At 42.0% G+C, this 18063-nt stretch overlaps 1 protein-coding gene across 6 annotated transcripts in view; it reads left to right on the plus strand.

Annotated features, from left to right (window-relative positions):
* The window catches only part of ASAH2 (N-acylsphingosine amidohydrolase 2), a 434557-nt gene extending 423064 nt beyond the window's left edge, over positions 1 to 11493 (plus strand). For all 6 annotated transcript variants that reach the window (XM_078642909.1, XM_078642906.1, XM_078642910.1 and 3 more), the window contains one exon: positions 10272 to 11493. In XM_078642909.1, the coding sequence (XP_078499035.1) occupies positions 10272 to 10446 (175 nt within the window). In that variant the 3' untranslated portion in view covers positions 10447 to 11493. The remainder of the gene's footprint in view (positions 1 to 10271) is intronic.
* Positions 11494 to 18063: the final 6570 nt, after the last annotated feature.

Genomic DNA, 18063 nt, shown 5'->3' on the forward strand with positions numbered 1-18063 from the left:
CCACTCTCTTTTTGATATCTTTTGGACAGATTTGTAGTTGTTTCTAGCTTTGTGAACATCAAATTGTGACTTGGATTTAATCGCAATTATCAGTTCCCTCTTCGACTCTCTACAAGATCTACCATACCAGGGTTTGCTGTGTGACAGATTCTGGGTCTTCTGATGAGCTTTTTTCGGCATTTTAGTGACCAGTAATTTTAGTTTAGAGAAAAACTCCTGATGTATAGCCAAAAAGGAGGTTTTTACTTCCTCCTCAGGTGTTAAGCTCAAATATATAGCAAATGTCCCAGCAAAAAGTGAATATATTTCACTGAGTAAATCGCTATGGTCCAAAATAAATGGCCAATTGAGCGATCTCCTATTATTACTAATGTGAATTTCATTTCCATCACCAGCACCTTCCTCGGATGAAGAATCACTAAACAGTGCTGCATCTAAGGACAAATTTAGAGGAAAATGGTCACTTTCAGTCCTCTCCAATATGTCGAGATCTACGAGATAAGGCCAAAGAGGGATAGAAGCCATCACGAAATCCAAGTTGCTCTTATAGCTATTTCTAGCAAAGGTTGGTTTTTTTGAGATGTCAGACGGTAACCGACCATTACAAGCCCTGATAAAGTGCTCTGTACATAGTTTAGTTAGCTGAAGAGCCAAAGTAGAGCACTTAACCGATTTAGAGTTCCCAAGCAGAGGGATCTTATTCACCTGGTCTTCTTCCTCGAAAATCTCACTTAAACCCGAAATTGGCTCATAATTACAGTTCAGATCCCCAGCCAAAATAACAAAATCCTCCCTAGGATCCAGCCCTCTCAAGAAACAATCCAGCTGGAAAACAATCGGGGATTCCTTTGAAGAGGGGGCTGGCCTATTATAGATATTTATTAAGAATAATTTATTCCCATTGGAGGTTGTTATTTTTAAGACTAGGATATCTACGGAATTCACGTCTATCTGCTCAATATTAACCTTTAAATTAATTTTTGCCCAAATCAAAAGACCCCCCGACGCTCTACCACTTCTAGAGGGTGTTGCCCCAATGCCATAAGTCTTGTAACCCACCCTATGGGGAATATCAACAGCCCATGTTTCCTGGAGTAGGCAGAAGTCAAAAGATTCTATAAAAGCAGCCCACTCGGGGTCCCTCAGGTTACTAGCAACCCCAGCTACATTCCAACAAACCAGGTTAACTGCCACCCCAGGTGCTGAGGGTGTAGATACATTAGCCCTCGACATCAGCTTAGCTGCCGGGGAAGTTTCCCCGGAAACTAAGTTCCATGGAGGGCATAATAGTACCACCTGTTCTTCGGAAATATTTATAATGTCAGTAGCAGATCTAACTAATGGCCTTGGCACTACAATTGGCAATGGGCTACACACTATTGCAGGGCCAGGAACCATGCAATGACTCATGTCTCTTCCCTCAACCCCCCCATTCGTTAAACTTCAATCACAGTTGTCAAGACCACTGAAAACATCAAAACGATTTGACGTTTCCAGTGGCGTGAAGGGTTTAAGATGGTCCATCCTTCTATTTTGGAAGTTTTGGTTTCTAACCGGAACATGGTTCCAACCCAGGGGGTCAGGGGCTGTCGTAAGACAAGGGGGATAATACGTGCTTCCTGCACCCTGTTGAATCAAAGGGTACTGCGCATATTGATTACTCCCGACATACCCGGCATTCTGTACGAAGGGGTAGTTAGATGGCTGAGTTTGAGTTGAGCAATGTGGGGGGGGATACTGGGATGGAAACACCACTGACCTAGGATAAAAATACGTTAAGGGTCTGGGGGTTATCGTGTTATTGGAACTGCCCATCTGCCAGTTCAATATGTAGTGTACTGCAATGGGATCCCTAAAGTTGACAACCACCACATCCCCGTCTATGTCTTTGGGTCTACCCCCCAACCATCCAAGACGGCGAACATGGACTATTTCCCCATTAATATGATTTGCCATTGGCCTATACATTCTTAGCCAATGCATAATCTTATTCTTTAATTGGAAGAAACCCTCCCTTTTGTTTGGTTCCAGGACCGGCACACCTGTTAGAACTACCACGTAGGGTACTGCCTCTGGTGGAAGTTCGGGCAGCAGAACCCTTTTTGGTTTACCCCAGTTGTGACTAGTTTCCCTAGTTTCCCTTATCGGGTTTGCCAAAACCAAATTGGAAGAATTGCTAGTGATTTTAGATGTATTGTCACTACATTTATTTGTGGTTTTGGCATTACCCTGCTGACAATCAGCACTTTTCGATTGAGAAGAACTGGGGGATGCATGATGGTGAACAATCGCTGATACTATGTTCCCCGAAGTTTTAGGGACAACTGGGATTGGGGAAGGGCTTACCACAGCATGATAGGAAGAAGATGGAGGTGGTTGGGCTATAGGTGCCAAGATTTGGGGTGCAACGTTCGATGTTTTACTAACCACATTACTAACACCTTTATGGCCTACAGAGTCTTGTTTGACCAATACATTTTCAATTTTAACCAATCTACACTCCATTTCCATCAACCTTTCTAATATGGATGCAGAATAAGATTTAATCAAGTTCTCAATATCAAATAGGGACACAGAACCCTTGTTTTCAATGTAAACATCATCAATTGCGTCAGTGACCATACTATCCTCCACATCCACAGATGTATTAGGTTGGTCTAAGGGAGTAGATATAATATGGGGGCCCTGTAAATCAACTTGAACAACGCAGGGATTCTTGACAACCTTAGACAGTTTTTTTCCAAAGTCTGAGCAGGTCAATTTCGGTTGCAAAGGATCCCACCTTTTACGTTGTTTTTTGTTCGGTGGTGGACCATAAATTTTCCCCGCAACCGGCAATTTTTTTGCCTTGTTGTGAGCTACATACAATTGTGATGAAACATCTCCCTTTAGTGTCGATGAGCTACTCGCCGTTGGTGTTCCGGGCAAACTGATAATATCCGACCCAGATACAGTGACAGGTGAAAGAACAACTGTATTAAATTCTGGGAGCAAACTGTCCAAGATAAGGGGTAGCTCAGTCGCTATCATATCAATGGCGGTATCAAAGGATGCAGTCACATTAGTTGGGAGTAGGGAAACAGATCCCTTCTTTATACTTTCCACGGATCGGCGCCGATCAGCCCGACGCTCCGCCAAGACAATCTCACGAGTTATATCCTGTGTTAAATCCGATGTTGGTTTGGAAAAGTAGCTATCCAGAGTCCCATTATGCAGCAACCCCTGGTTGCCCTGCGTGGGTGGATCAATGTTGGTAGTCGCCATCTCTGACTGATAAGCAATCGTTGTCTAAATAAGCGATGGTCGTAGAGAGAAAGAAAAGTAGGGAACAAACAGTACCTGATGTGCAAGAGGGTATGCCCGGCCCCTGGCTCCTCGTGTCTCGGAGGGTCTCAGAGGGTCCGCCCTTAGTCCGGGCTTTGTCCCGGGATTCGTTCCGCACACGCGTTCCGCTCACGCGTGCCTAGTGCCAGTTCATATGCCGGAAGGAATGTAAGGGGAGGAGACCCGGGAAGAGGCAGCAGGTGTGCTAGATCTTGTGCGCACAGCCTGTTGAGCCTCGCAGTCCCGTCCCCCTTACGATTTCACCTTCTCCCTTTTCGCTCAGCGGAGCGCCTCTTCACTTTCCAGCACAGTTCCTGGGCATTTAAAAAACGGCAGGACGACCAAGCAGCAAACACTCCTTTACGAGCGGCACCCGCGGAGCGGGGGCCGCGAGGAGTGAAGTAGGCGGTGAGGAGGGGAGGAGACCCAGGAAGAGGCAGCAGGTGTGCTAGATCTTGTGCGCACAGCCTGTTGAGCCTCGCAGTCCCGTCCCCCTTACGATTTCACCTTCTCCCTTTTCGCTCAGCGGAGCGCCTCTTCACTTTCCAGCACAGTTCCTGGGCATTTAAAAAACGGCAGGACGACCAAGCAGCAAACACTCCTTTGCGAGCGGCACCCGCAGAGCGGGGGCCGCGAGGAGTGAAGTAGGCGGTGAGGAGGGGAGGAGACCCGGGAAGAGGCAGCAGGTGTGCTAGATCTTGTGCGCACAGCCTGTTGAGCCTCGCAGTCCCGTCCCCCTTACGATTTCACCTTCTCCCTTTTCGCTCAGCGGAGCGCCTCTTCACTTTCCAGCACAGTTCCTGGGCATTTAAAAAACGGCAGGACGACCAAGCAGCAAACACTCCTTTGCGAGCGGCACCCCTCAAAGCAGATCAGTGTGCATAAACACGAAAATGTTTTCACTTACCACGTACTTGACATTCGACAGCTTATGATATTTGCTATTAAAAAACCATTGAAATTCACTGAAAAAACCATAGGTTATAGACCATATATAGTTAGGAATTAGCATTTACAAAACCTTGAAAATTCACTGAAAAAACCATAGGTTATAGACCATATATAGTTAGGAATTAGCATTTAAAAAACCTTATTTTACTCACACAAAACCATTGAAATTCCATATATAGTTAGTTGCACTAACTATATATCGCGCACCCGCAATCCACTGCTGATCATGTCACATATTACATCATTCATGACATGGTCAGTGACATCACTGATGACATCACTGATGACATCTCAAATGACATCACTGATGACATCACTGATGACATCTCATTTGACATCATTCTTGTGCTAATACGATAAACCTCTTCAGACTCTAATATAACCTTAGATACACTCAGTGTATACAGACACTCACACACTGCCACTCATCCATGGAGTTACTCACACACCCAGTCAGTCATGCAAAGAAACAATCTCACCTCCATTTCTTCAACTATACAGTTAAACACACCTTACTTATTGAAACATATACTAACACATATTTACTCTCTTATACAATCCCTGATACAAGTTCACAATGATCGATACAACCACTCACTCATTCAGTGGCTCTCATGCACAGTTATTTATATATGCCAACTCTCACATGTACTGTGTTTTACATATGTACTTACTATGACATGTAGCATTGAGATATCCATTCACTCATCAATACACTCATGCACACAGTCAACTGCCCATGTAGCTGTTTCCACATGCACTCTTGAACTCATACACCTAGTGAATAAACTGCTCACACATCTATGCATAGAGTCACACAGCTTCCAGCCACCCCCACACAAACTCAATCTCCCATAGAAATACTTGGGCAACCAATTAATAACACATATAGCCTCTCGTATAGCTAATGATCAACACATGCAGCAGTTTACAGAACAACAGACATAATGATGCACAAATTAAGACAGTTTAGTCACTAACCCATGCATTCAGTGAGACACATTTAATCACTCACTCATACAGTCAGTCACGCACCTACTAAATCCTTCATCCAGACACTTATACATCCACTCATTCTTCAATATGTAAGACATATTTTAACTTTACAGAAACATACAGTCACTGGATGTTGTCATCAGTGATGTCATCAGTGATGTCATTTGAGATGTCATCAGTGATGCCATCAGTGATGTCACTGACCATGTCATGAATGATGTAATATGTGACATGATCAGCAGTGGATTGCGGGTGCGCGACATATAGTTAGTGCAACTAACTATATATGGAATTTCAATGGTTTTGTGTGAGTAAAATAAGGTTTTTTAAATGCTAATTCCTAACTATATATGGTCTATAACCTATGGTTTTTTCAGTGAATATATATATATATGTGTGTGTGTGTGTGCTACATAGTGCAATTTGCCACTGTGTAGATACAATTAGGACAGACTTTCCATAGGAAGAAAATTTTTTGTTGTGCTAATACATTTGGTGCTGTTTGACAAACCTGCACAAAACTTTCGAAATAATATCACCATCAGCTCCTTGCATAAAAGTGATTTGATGTAAATCTGTCCAGTAGTTTTTGATTAATTAAGGTTCAAAATTTAAGATATCTGGATGATCCGGTTCCCAGAATGCTCCCTGTCACTCGAAATCAAAAACTAGAGCGAACCAATTAGCCAAGAGGACTTTTTTTTTTATCAGCCATCTGCGGGAGCACCAGTCCAATTGCTGGTTGCAACACAAACAGAAATGTTGCAGCCACCATAACAAGACTCATTCTCCACAATCTGACATTTTTAACTATTTAGGGATTTGAGATAGGAAGTGTAGAGATTCTATTGCCCCCAAGCACTTGTGGGGGTGGCTCAAAAAGACACCCCCTGGTGTCAAATAAAAAAAAAAATAACTTTTGGACTGGCCCTTCAATCCCACAAGACCCTTGCTAGATTCAGTACACCCCCCTGTGCCTTTGAGAAAATCTTGCAAGAGCACAATGGGTCTGCGTAACTCCCACAAGAGCTGGGATAGAATAAAAAAAATAGAATGTGGCACGGGTGTCTGTGGTGAGTTGGCTGCCTGAGTGGCTTGGGTGGGGGCTTGGCTTCAGGCCAGCCCTGCGGCCAACCCCACATAATGCACAGCCAAAGGCTGTGTGCGGCTGGTGGGTGGTTGCTAGTGGGGTGTTGAGTACAGAAATAATATCTTACTTTAGATAAGAAAAACCCTAGTAATTCTGTGAAAAATCCAAAGGTCAAAGTGATGTGATAGTTAGGTATACTAGTATCTTACTTTACTTTGAAAAGAAACCTCAGAAATTCACAAAAAAACTAAAGGTTACAGTTACGTTATAGTTAGGTGAAGATGTTTGTAAAAATGTAACATTTTAAACTACAAAAAACTCTGAAATTCACCAGTTATACTTAACTAAAGTACCTATAAGATGCACCCTTATCATGGACTTCTTATGGCCTCACATATTACTTTTACAATGACGTTCTTTTAAATCACTGAAACCATCACTGATGACATCTCAAATGACATAATTGATGACATCACTGTGCATGGCCAGGGTGCCAGTTATAATTACTTTAGCTTAATATACTTGGTGAATTTAATTGCTTTTTGAGTTTAAAATTGTATATCTTAATTGCCATTTTCACCTAACTATAATGTCACATTAAACATAAGATGGTTTAGTTGTTTCACTACATATTTATTCCATAGTTTTAGCAATATAAGGTGGACCAATGAATTTGTTTGAAAGTAGCACTTATCTGCTTTGGCTAGCGGCTCTTTCTTAAATAATTGAGGAAATGACAGTGCCTCTACTTTCGTATATAAGAAACTTAGGTAAAGCCTGTGCTGGAAGATACTAAGGAGGTCTATTTTAAGCTTCTGTCAGGCACCTTAGTCCCAGAAAGCTCGCTCGAGCCGATAATATTTCTGTTCATCACGTCCTTTGCCCTCAGCTGCACATATTAAAACTTGTTGAAAAAGTTGCCTGTCATACTGCCATAATTGTAGGTGAAGAGATCGGATGCTAATGGTCTCACCTCGGGGTCACATTTTCCAACATCGAAGGTATTTTAAACTCAATGTCAATGTTTGAGTCTGTGCAACACACCCCTCGGGACTACCGGTCCCATAATGACCCACAATGGACGGTTACTGTGAGCAGGCACAAGTCCACAATTGTTGTTTTCGCTGGGTCGGACTTTTTAATAAATGGATGAAGATGGGGCAGAGGCATATACCTGGCAACATGGATGTAATTCCAATCAGACATAAACTCGGGGTTGAGGGCGACCCCATAACAAAATGATGTTATGCCATAACCACCTCACCGCATCACCATATGTTTCAGCGGTGCCCAGTCACCGGAAAGCGCCAGTATTCCGGGCAAGGCATTTCTTGTAGCAGGAACACCGGATCCCATGCTGGCAGCCGCGAAACCCGCCCGGCTATGAGACCACCGTCTCTCACCACAGTCATCCACATTCCGCTTGCTGACTGCACATCCGGGGGCTCCCCCTATAGCACTCACGTACTCCTCCTAACATCCGGTCTGAAAGGGAGAGCCACAAATGACTGGTGTCCCATGAAAAGCGTGACGACCGCTCACGCTGCAATAAATGAACAGAACATCCAGCTCCCACAAAGACAAACTCCATGGAAGAAGGCACGGGCACGAAGTGGTTTCAGGATTTGGCATCAATTTAATTAATCATGTCGCCCTCAATCCCAGGTACAAGAGACACGTTTCGGCCTGCACAGAGGCCTTTGTCAATCTAGTTTGGCGCCATTAATCAAGCACATTACGTAGCCCTTCCCCCTGGACCTCATCATAGACATAGAAAACACATTTATGTGTAGCCATTCGTTACATAGCCCAAATAATGCATGTGTGTATATATAAAGTACAGCCTGAAGTCTGCAACAAAGCAGGTCAAACATAACGTAAAAATTAAATTCACGAACTATGTAAAATCAACTGATGGGAAATCCCATTAGAGCAGACAGAATAAATAACACATAAATGAATTGCGTCACAGTGGGAATTCTAAAGGCAAATAAAATCTGCAGCTACACTTGTAGTCCCGTGAAGTCTGTTTCAAGTAATACAATTAAAATGTACTTAAAAGTCCATGCTGCCGAACATGACTGTTAATCCAAAATGTCAGGCACCTTAGTCCCAGAAAGCTCGCTCGAATGGATAATATTTCTGTTCATCACGTCCTTTGCCCTCAGCTGCACATATTAAAACTTGTTGAAAAAGTTGCCTGTCATATATATATATTACAGCTCCGTGGGGTTGTCCAAGTAGCGGGTTGCACTCGAGCCTGCGTGTGCCTTCCCCAAAGCGTTTATTGGTATGGGCAGTTGCGTGTTTGAAATAGGCCGGACGCGTTTCGGAAATTTATTTTCCCCATCAGGGTCCAGCAGTAAAGTGCACGACGTCTACCATCTCCCTTTATGAAAACACACATTGTGCTTATGGGAGATGTAGTCCATATGTCCTGGATGGATGCACTTTCAAATTACTGCTCGTTCCAAAGGCTCTACCATGAGCTCAAACAACACTCCTGTCCTTATCCATCGCGCAGCTCCACATACGCGACTCCTTGGATAGCGAGTCTCGTGGCCCCCGTATATATATATAATGGTGTACTCACCTCAGTTGTACAGCTACTCAGAATGATAGTAAGGGAGAAGTTCAGCCTACATTTTAGCATTCTCCAAATTAATATAGATATACCTAGTTCCCTCTCTTATTCACATGCCTGGGTATGTGTGAGTACATTCTGTGCCCGGGCTTCCCACAGGAGCTAAATTTAGGGTTGCTGTCACTCCGTCAGCTGTAGAAACAGACCTTTCCTTTAAGCTGCACATGGTCGCTATTCTCTCTGTGGCACACCAGCCAAGAACGTTTTTATTTTTCCTCTCGTGATTTGCAGAGAGGGATAACTCCCACCATTCTCTTAGCCTTTCAACATCCAATAAGAATCTTCTGAGGTTCAAGGGAAATTGGAAGTAGTTGGGACCCTCACACCTGGTCTTAGACTCTCAACAACCTCTTTGGTTTTCGTAATTTTTTTATAGCAAAAACCTTTGTCCAGTGGCATTAGAGTACATTTACAACAGAACCAGATTATGTTACATGTTCTTTTCTTTTTTAGGTACAGGGAGTTTAAATTAATTGCCCAGAATCACAGGATGTTGAGCCAAAGTCAGGGTTCACACATGGCTTGCCATGTTCCAAATCTGGCAGCCCTAGCCAATAGACCACATCTTCTTCCATAATTTCCTCTTTGTTGTTGAGGGACTAGGAATGGGCACAAGGTATGGGAACTACAAAACAAATATGGCCTGAGAGCCTTTTGACCTTTGAGTCAGGGATCACAAGGATGCTTTATGGGGTAATACGGGGAATACCAAGAGTGGTAAATGCTTTTCCTCAAAACCCCTAAATGACATTGATGCTGATTATGTTTTATCATGTCTGGCTTTACAGCACAAAATATATTGTTAACAATTCTGTAAAATAAACATTGATCAGCTTTGTCTCCACCGGGTGAGTTTTACTCTCTAAACTAATGGTACTGGCTGTTTGGTGTATTATTCCACCTCCTACTGAGTGTTTGTATTGCAATTCATAATGGAGTATTTTACATTTGAAAACTGCCTTCGTTCATTATACATTATATTCTTCATCTAATACATGCACTGTATACAGAAAGCAATTCTTTTTAGGTGTAGGCGAAGAGATATAGGATATTATCTATGTGGGTAAAAAACTGAATGTTTTTGAGATGTATAATTTTCATATAATCTCGAATCTAGAATTTTCATATATTTATAAGATTGATTCTGAGGATTCCAAAAACGGGTGAAACTTCTGAAATAGTTGCGGTACGATATACAAATGTACTAATCTGTATGCAGATGTTAGTGTTGATGTGGATATTCTAATTATTTTATTTCATCACCAGATTTTACTGGCTTAAAGGAAGTGGAGGTCACAGCAATGCTACGGTTGAATGGCACATCACAAACTCCAGTGACCCTGGTACCTACAGAATATCCTACTTTGGACACCGCAAGGAAGGGTTAAACCGGATTATTCCGTTTGAAGGCGTGTCTTCAAATTTTACAGTTACTCGCTAGTTTGCAGTCTGTGGTTTGCTCTGCTAACCATCATTGCTGCGTGGTTTAATGATTTAAGTTGAAACTAAAAACAGACAACAAAGGCTGAAAACACTTCAGGAGCCATGCCAGTTCCAGTGATGAACATTTTATCATTGCTGTGAGAATTCGATGTACATTATAGGACCAATAACCTAGATTAACAGAAATAAAAATGGGCAACCCAAGTTATTTTGAATGAGTTTAATTCATGAGACTGTGTACAGATGGAGACAAGGTTTGAAAGTGACAGATACTTATATAGGCCAAAATAATCAGTTTCTTCCCTTCATGCATGTCATAGGAAGGCTTTCAATATGTTTATATTGATGATGCAGCACAATTAAAAAAATCGAAAACCACGAGACAAATTTGTAAACTAAACGACAAAAATCTTAAAGTCCACTTTGTACCCATTAGAAACAGTGACACATGAAAATGAGACAAGAGTAGTAGAAGCACCGTAAAAGTGTGCTTTAAACGTGAAAATGAAGTAAACATATATACAAGACAATACTAATGCATAAAAATGAAGTTGCACTAATATTATTCTAATGTTCATGTTGCTTATTAATGTATACTGATGGAACGTTGATGCAAAGTGAGGGGGCCTAGTGTTTCAATTGCTATCTGCTTTCTGCTGAGAATGCACCAGTCAGAAAAGTTGGTGCAAAAATGTGTAAAAATGTAGTAAAAGCTTGAACCATTGCATAGTAATACAAGAGCTTCAATAGTTTATAAAAATATAAAAATGTTTTTTGTAATATGAATTTAGAAAAATATGCACTTATATGAATGTTGAGAAAAATTATGGTAGTAGGGGGTTTCTAATGTTAGCTATTGACTGATTTGTGAAAGTTCTGTATAGTCTTTATTTTAATTGATTTAATTTCGCAATAGCTGATGTTGGGTTAGAACTTATTTCATATAAATGTGTGGTGCTAACTTAAAGGCCTTTTCAAAATGCTTTTTTCTAATGCTGACCTTTCCCCTGACTTAATACAATGGTTCATTTTCTACTGGTGAAAAGTTGCTTCATTTGTCCTGTACATATGTACACCCCAACATTCCTGAATATTTCTTCAACCTTCACAGTAAAATATTCCTGTGGTAACAGGATTGCAGCTGTTACTTTAAAATGCACATTGTATATATTTTCCACCAGTGTTAGGCCTATGTGGACTTACAAATCTTTCATTTCTCATGACTAACATGGGAAAACTTCCTACTGTTGCAAGTGTCCTAGGTGGCATTATGCGAACATGGACATGTGATAGTCTTTCGATGGTGGTGTGATGCCACCTCACTGGGACAATCTTAAAAACTTTATAAAAGGAGAAACCCCAAAGGAGAGACAATACCATTCAGATTTTTCCTACCCGAGACCCGTATGCTATACTGATAGATTTTTTAACTATCTTTTGCTTTTGGACTCCCTGGTTGATGCTACAGTTGGTAGCTAATTGACTTAATCTTCTTTGCCGAACAATTTCCATTTTTTCATGCCTTTATTTCTTTGTATATACTAATGGACTCGCCCTTAATGGACTTTAAATCTGAACCCTTTTTCCATCTTTGTAGAACCTGTTATGTTATATTACAAATATTTCTAAAACGCACGTTCATCAAACAGTTTGATGGCATTGAAGCAAGTGAAACATAGCATGCAACAGATCACTCATATGCATATGAGACACAGAGCCATCCTTCTGCATTAATGGTGGGAGGACTTTGTAAACCTGTAGTCGATTCTGATTATAACCATCCAAGAGAGTCTGCTTAAATATTTGGCATTGTTATACAAGCTGTGATATGCTTAACTGAACTTCTCAAGAAATTACTTATGGCAATGAATTTTGAATCTTTAATACAATAGCCAAATTAATTAATCATCTGTCTGAGAAGTATCGAGCTCTGACAGAACATCAGGTGTTACTTCTTTTTACATTGCAGTTGCAGAGCTTTTAGACTGTATTATCCTAACTGCACTTAAGGAGGTTGGGTCTTCCTGTTGCTATTCTTTATTTCTACAGCAGGGTCCTTAGAGTGGTGTATCTAAATTTGATCTCTAATGTGTGAGTTGGCTATCAATTAATGGTCCTCATTGGACAGATAACATGGAGTTTGGTCACCCTAATTTCCACTCCTCCAATCAACAGAGAAAAATTCATCAGAAGATTATTTCCTCTATGGTAAAAGGAAACGCTGCAGATCATTGAAGGCCCAGTATGTTTACAGTAGTAAGGAGAGTAAATGTATGATAAATATTTTTACCATGCTTTATGCTGCAAACCTGACATTCTGAAAAATGTGTATTCCAACTTTTATACACATGCTCTGGAATGGGTAAATCCTCTTTCAAAGGCGTGCTAGCACTTTTCTGACAAATAACAATGTATAACAATAAAAATCCACCGTCAATGTACTCACTAACTGCATTAGAAATGGAGGGCTAACAAATGCAAAAAATATTAAACCTAAAAAGTGAACCAAATCAATGGTTCCTTTACAGTAGATTATATGACCAATCCATCTTCTTCGTAAGCACAAGAGGCTTGAGGCTTAACAGGGTAAACAAGTTGTGTTTTACCTCCTAACTGGATCAATCATGCGGCATTAATCTAAAACTTGTCAAATTTCTCTCTTCTTAAGTGCATAAAGCTGTTTATTGAGGCACTAGCAGCCCGTCCCGACGTTGTCCGGGTATGAAATAGAATGTGTGTAATGTGTGTATTTGGCAAGGGCAATTTATTTTAAAATCTCGCGGTAGACAACATTTTTTGTTTCATTAGAATAGGGACGGAGAAGGCCCAGCTGCAGCCCTGGTTGATGTTAGCAGGCGCGTGTCATTGGCGCGTGTAATATCGTTGAATGAGAGAGTTTTCAGCCGCGGGTAAATCCGTTTAATGAGAGAGTTGAGTGACACCGAGTAGGAGAGGCTGCAGTAATTGTCCCCGCTGACACTCTCATTTGTGTGTTCCCCCACTTGAGGCCCAGATGCAGACCTGTTTGATGTTAGAAGGCACGTGTTCCCCCGCTTGAGGCCCAGCTGCAGCCATGGTTGATGTTATCAGGCACGTGTAATTAGTGTACTGATCTGCCGCCTGAGCCCGGCTAGAGCCCTGGTTGATGGTAGCAGGCGCGTGTAGTTTTGTTGAATGAGAGAGTTCAGTAACAGTGCGCAGGAGAGGCTGCAGTAACGTTACTTACCAGGCCTCCAGGTGAACGCATTTGTCACGCCCCCAGCACACGGCCACAGCAGACGATCTTCTGATTAATGTACGACCCACACGGTATGAAGGGCGGAACGTAGCTCACGCCCCCAGCGTTTCTCACCCCCCCAACATGCCCCTTGATGCGGCGCATTTGCGTTCACAGGGCATGAAGGCCGGACACACCCCCCCAGCGTTTCTCACGCCCCCAGTGTTTGTCACGCCCCCAGCACACGCCCACAGCCCACGATGTGATGGCCGTACCACACGCCCCCAGCGTTAGTCATGCCCCCAACCCATGCCCACAGCACAACGAAGTCACGCCCACAAGGGACTACTTTACTGGCACGGTTCTTTTACCGTTTAAATGTATAGAGGAGTTGGCCTAACGGCTAAGGCGCTAGACCTCGGACCTGGGGATCTGGGTTTGAGTCTTGGTAACGACGCCAAACATCCTGTGATTCTGCGCACATCACTTAATCTCCCCGTGCCTAACAAAAATGAATGTGTGTCCTCATGTAACGTAACTGGTGCTATGTAAAGCGCTCTGATACCTGATTCAGTTTGGGTCAAGTTCACGCTATATCATACTCTGCCAAAAAATATATATATATGGTGGTCGTCTGCATAGCCTATGTCCTTCTGCTGCAACTGCCCTTTCCAACGCTGTATTGGGTGTTGTGATTGGTGCTGTGGTTACTGAGATTACCCGCCTCAAAGGTTTGGGCTCTCTCTTCATAATATTAGTATGGATGGTATTTCCACAATGCCAAATTTAAATTCTGTTATTTGTATTCTTGTTTTAGTATTTTAACATGTAAACCACTTGAGAACATCGTCTTCAGCAAAGTTCACTTTTCTGAGCTACAAGAATCACTGGGTAAAAAAAGGAGCTCTAGTCTCCCCGGGACCCATCCAATATGTGTCTGTTGCCTGTAACAGTTACCCTCTAAGTTCTTCCTTGTTTATCATCATATCATATCATATCATCAGCATGAGGTTTTGTGTCACATGTTTGTGTGTATGTGGTCACTCACCTCGTTATCATCTTCCATAGGCAAATGTATCTGACTGATCATGTTTGCCTCCTCAAGCTTTGGGGGTTACAGCAGATTAAAATGATCTGCCTGGCATTTAGAGGATACCAGCAAGTGGTGCCAGTGTACCTTTTAGAGGCCACAGAGGTCAGCTCCTGGTACAGATGTTTCACTTTCATTAAATCACACAAAACAATAAACAAACTATCAACAGCAAATACAAGGTATCATCACTGGAGATCACGTTTGATATTGTCAAGACTATTGCGGCAACCACACTCACTGAGAGCCTAGCCGTAAAAATGAACAAACATTTAAGGAAATGGATCAAGTATACACCTTGGAAAAAAAGATATTCAGTGACAAAACTCTTTTTAAAACAATGCTTGAAATGTATTAAGGACTCATGTAAGGAAAATGGCAGTGCAGGAAGAGACCGACCAAACTCAGGTTGGAGGTCTAGTGTTTCATGTCACGCTAGCAGCACTGAGCTCGAGGTGTGCATTCCAAGAAGGAACTGCACACTTCAACTGTAGCTTCACGCGGAGAACAAGTGTCTCTCCTTCGCGCATGGCTTTCTGTTACAATTTGTTAGAGTATGAGAGGCGTATTCAGCGTTCTTTAGTCAGCGTCTTATATATGATCCAAAGAATCTTCAAACCCATGCGCAACGTGGGAGTTTTCGTCAAAAATCAAAAACAACGGAAGACGACCCTGAATTGAAGAAACCTATCGTTATCCACAAAAGTCTGTGAGAGAATATTCACGTTCCATTCTAGCGGTAACAATAATATCAATAATTAAGAACAGAGAAGGTACGACAATTTTCCTTAGGGTATTTTAAAGGTATATTAAATTGGAAGTTTCTTGTAGCTTTGGAATTTAAAATGCGAATGCTCTAATGAACATAGTCAGCAAACATTGGACATAATCCTTATTAGGAACTTCTATTTAGAAACTACAAAACAACTTACGAGTGACTTAACAAAGGCATTAAAGTGCAGCACCAAGGTGATTAAAATTAAATACTCCAGTATATGCTAAAACGTTACAATTAGTAAGTGTCAGGTATAAATGCTGTGTTAAGGTTTTGTTCCCTATGCAGATGCTGTATAATAAAAATTAATATCACACACAAGAGAGAAGTAACAGCCTAGGGTCAATAGGGTAAAGGTCATTCATTATCTCGTTTTGAACTAAAAGAAGTATATAGTTTACCAAATAGAATTTGTTGCATGCCTGTCCATTGCGTCTCCTATGCATAGTCAAATTCAGGAAAAAACACGAAATTGACCAGCAGTGAAGAAAAATTCAACGCTATCAACTGAGGCTGTCTCTCTTTTTCTTCCACTTCCCCTTTCCCCCCGCTTGAGGTGTTACTCAGAATAAATTTCGGGTGGCGTCTGAGGTGGAGGGGCAGTGGGACCATCATCGACTCCTGTGGACATCGGGTGACTTGACAGCTATGCTCTCATGCTCAGGTATTCCAAAACCACACAAAAACACTTCTCTTCTATAGAAAGCAAGGATTAATACTCTCCCGCATGAGGCATTTGGCAGGCTTTAATGAAAAAAATATATGAATCCTACTGAGCTGTTCATCATGACCTCGCAGATAGTAAGCACTGTTCACAATATGAATATCCCAATCCTCTCTTAGCAAACAATGACTATTATTATCCTAATGTTATATTGTGCTAGGGGCTCAGAATATATGATTCACCCATCAAATCTGGTGGCCCCTTTTTAGGTCGAGCCTTGGCAGCGCTCATGCTGTATCTTTTCTTTGGGCTTCGAGCACGTCCATGGATTTCCGTTTGTTCTTTCTTGTGTTCACAAATGCGGGCTATTGATTGGCGTGTTGTTTGTAATTGTCCCTCCTTTGGGTGCTTGGTTCCCTCTCATTAGTTTTCACTCATTGTTCCTTCTGGTTGGCCATCCAACACATTTACGGTTACTGCTGTTCGGCCATCACAATGCATAGAGTGTCAGGATAAAACAAAAATTGTTATCAGCATTCCGTATTTAGTTTCCTTGCTCTTGTTTTAGTAACAATCGATCGTCATGTATTTGCATTCTGGTTTTTTTAAGGCACAGTTTACCGATGCTGAGACCCGAACCCGGTTCTCCAAGTTAGACGTCAGCAGCTCTGGAGGTTACGCCACAGCCTCTCTAATGCTGGGCATAGACGTCGCTCTGTTTGGCTGCAATTTTCACTTTTTTTTTCTGGCTTGAAGCGAGCTGCCAGCGGCAAAGTCTACCTCGTCTCCATTGTGATGCTCTTGCCCTCCCTCCCACACTACAGTTGTGGGAGGGGACTGGACTGTCCTTGTGCCATTTGGCAGTGATTAGTGAGGTTAGTGCAAAAAACATTATTTTTATACACTTTACTCTTGCTTTTCCCAGATGGTAACTCTGCACTTTGATTTCAGCTCCGCTGCAGAAGTGTTGTGCAAAGGGGAAGATATCAGATTCTAGGGAGAGGCAATGCCGACTTCCAACTGAAAGTTCTTTATCGCAGGCCCTGTGTCAGTCTGTCCATCGCATTTCCAATTGGCAATGTGAGCTTCTGCGCAGCTCCTTTAATCCGTTAACCCTCAGATTGCGGGCCACGTTATCAGGTTTTGTGAGGCTTGGTTTTTATCTCGGCACAGCACAAGCAAAATGTTCAGCAGTCTCTGTCTGTTCTGTGTAACCAGGACATTCTTCAGCAAGGCACTCACAGGCACTCTTAAGCTAGCTGTCCCTGTATGGTGCCTAACTGACCAGCATAACAGCTACAAAACGTTTTGGTCTTGTCTTCAGCACTTTACCTAATCTCCCTGTAACTATCTAACTTGGTGGAATGTAAGAGTCTTACTCCTGCATACATCCCTTTCCCCTGCCCCCACCATCGTACTCCTGGGCATCATGCATTTTTATTTAAATCTGCACAGCACCTGCAAAGTGTTTTTGGGATATCTTCAGCCCTTTGTATATTTTCTCCATAGCTGTTTAACTTTGATGGAATGTTGGAGTCTTACTCCCGCATACATCTCTCCCCCTGCTGTAAAACTCCTGGACATCGTGTGTTTTTTTTATTTATCTCTGCACAGCACCGCAATATGTTTTTGGGATGTATTCAGCCCTTTTCCTGATTTCTTTGGACTGTCAAACTTGATAAAATGTTGGATGTATTACTCCCGGACATCATTTATTTCTAATCATATCAGCATATAATTATATTTGAAAATTACAGTCTCCATCTCATCTCATTCATCAACTAGGCAATAGCAGGTGCTCTTAAAACAGCAGTCTCTGTAATATAATTTGGTCCCAAGGGTGTACACGTAAGGTATTATACCCAATCC

This window comes from Lissotriton helveticus, chromosome 5_1 (assembly GCF_964261635.1).
Source record: "Lissotriton helveticus chromosome 5_1, aLisHel1.1, whole genome shotgun sequence".
Lineage (NCBI taxonomy): Eukaryota > Metazoa > Chordata > Amphibia > Caudata > Salamandridae > Lissotriton > Lissotriton helveticus.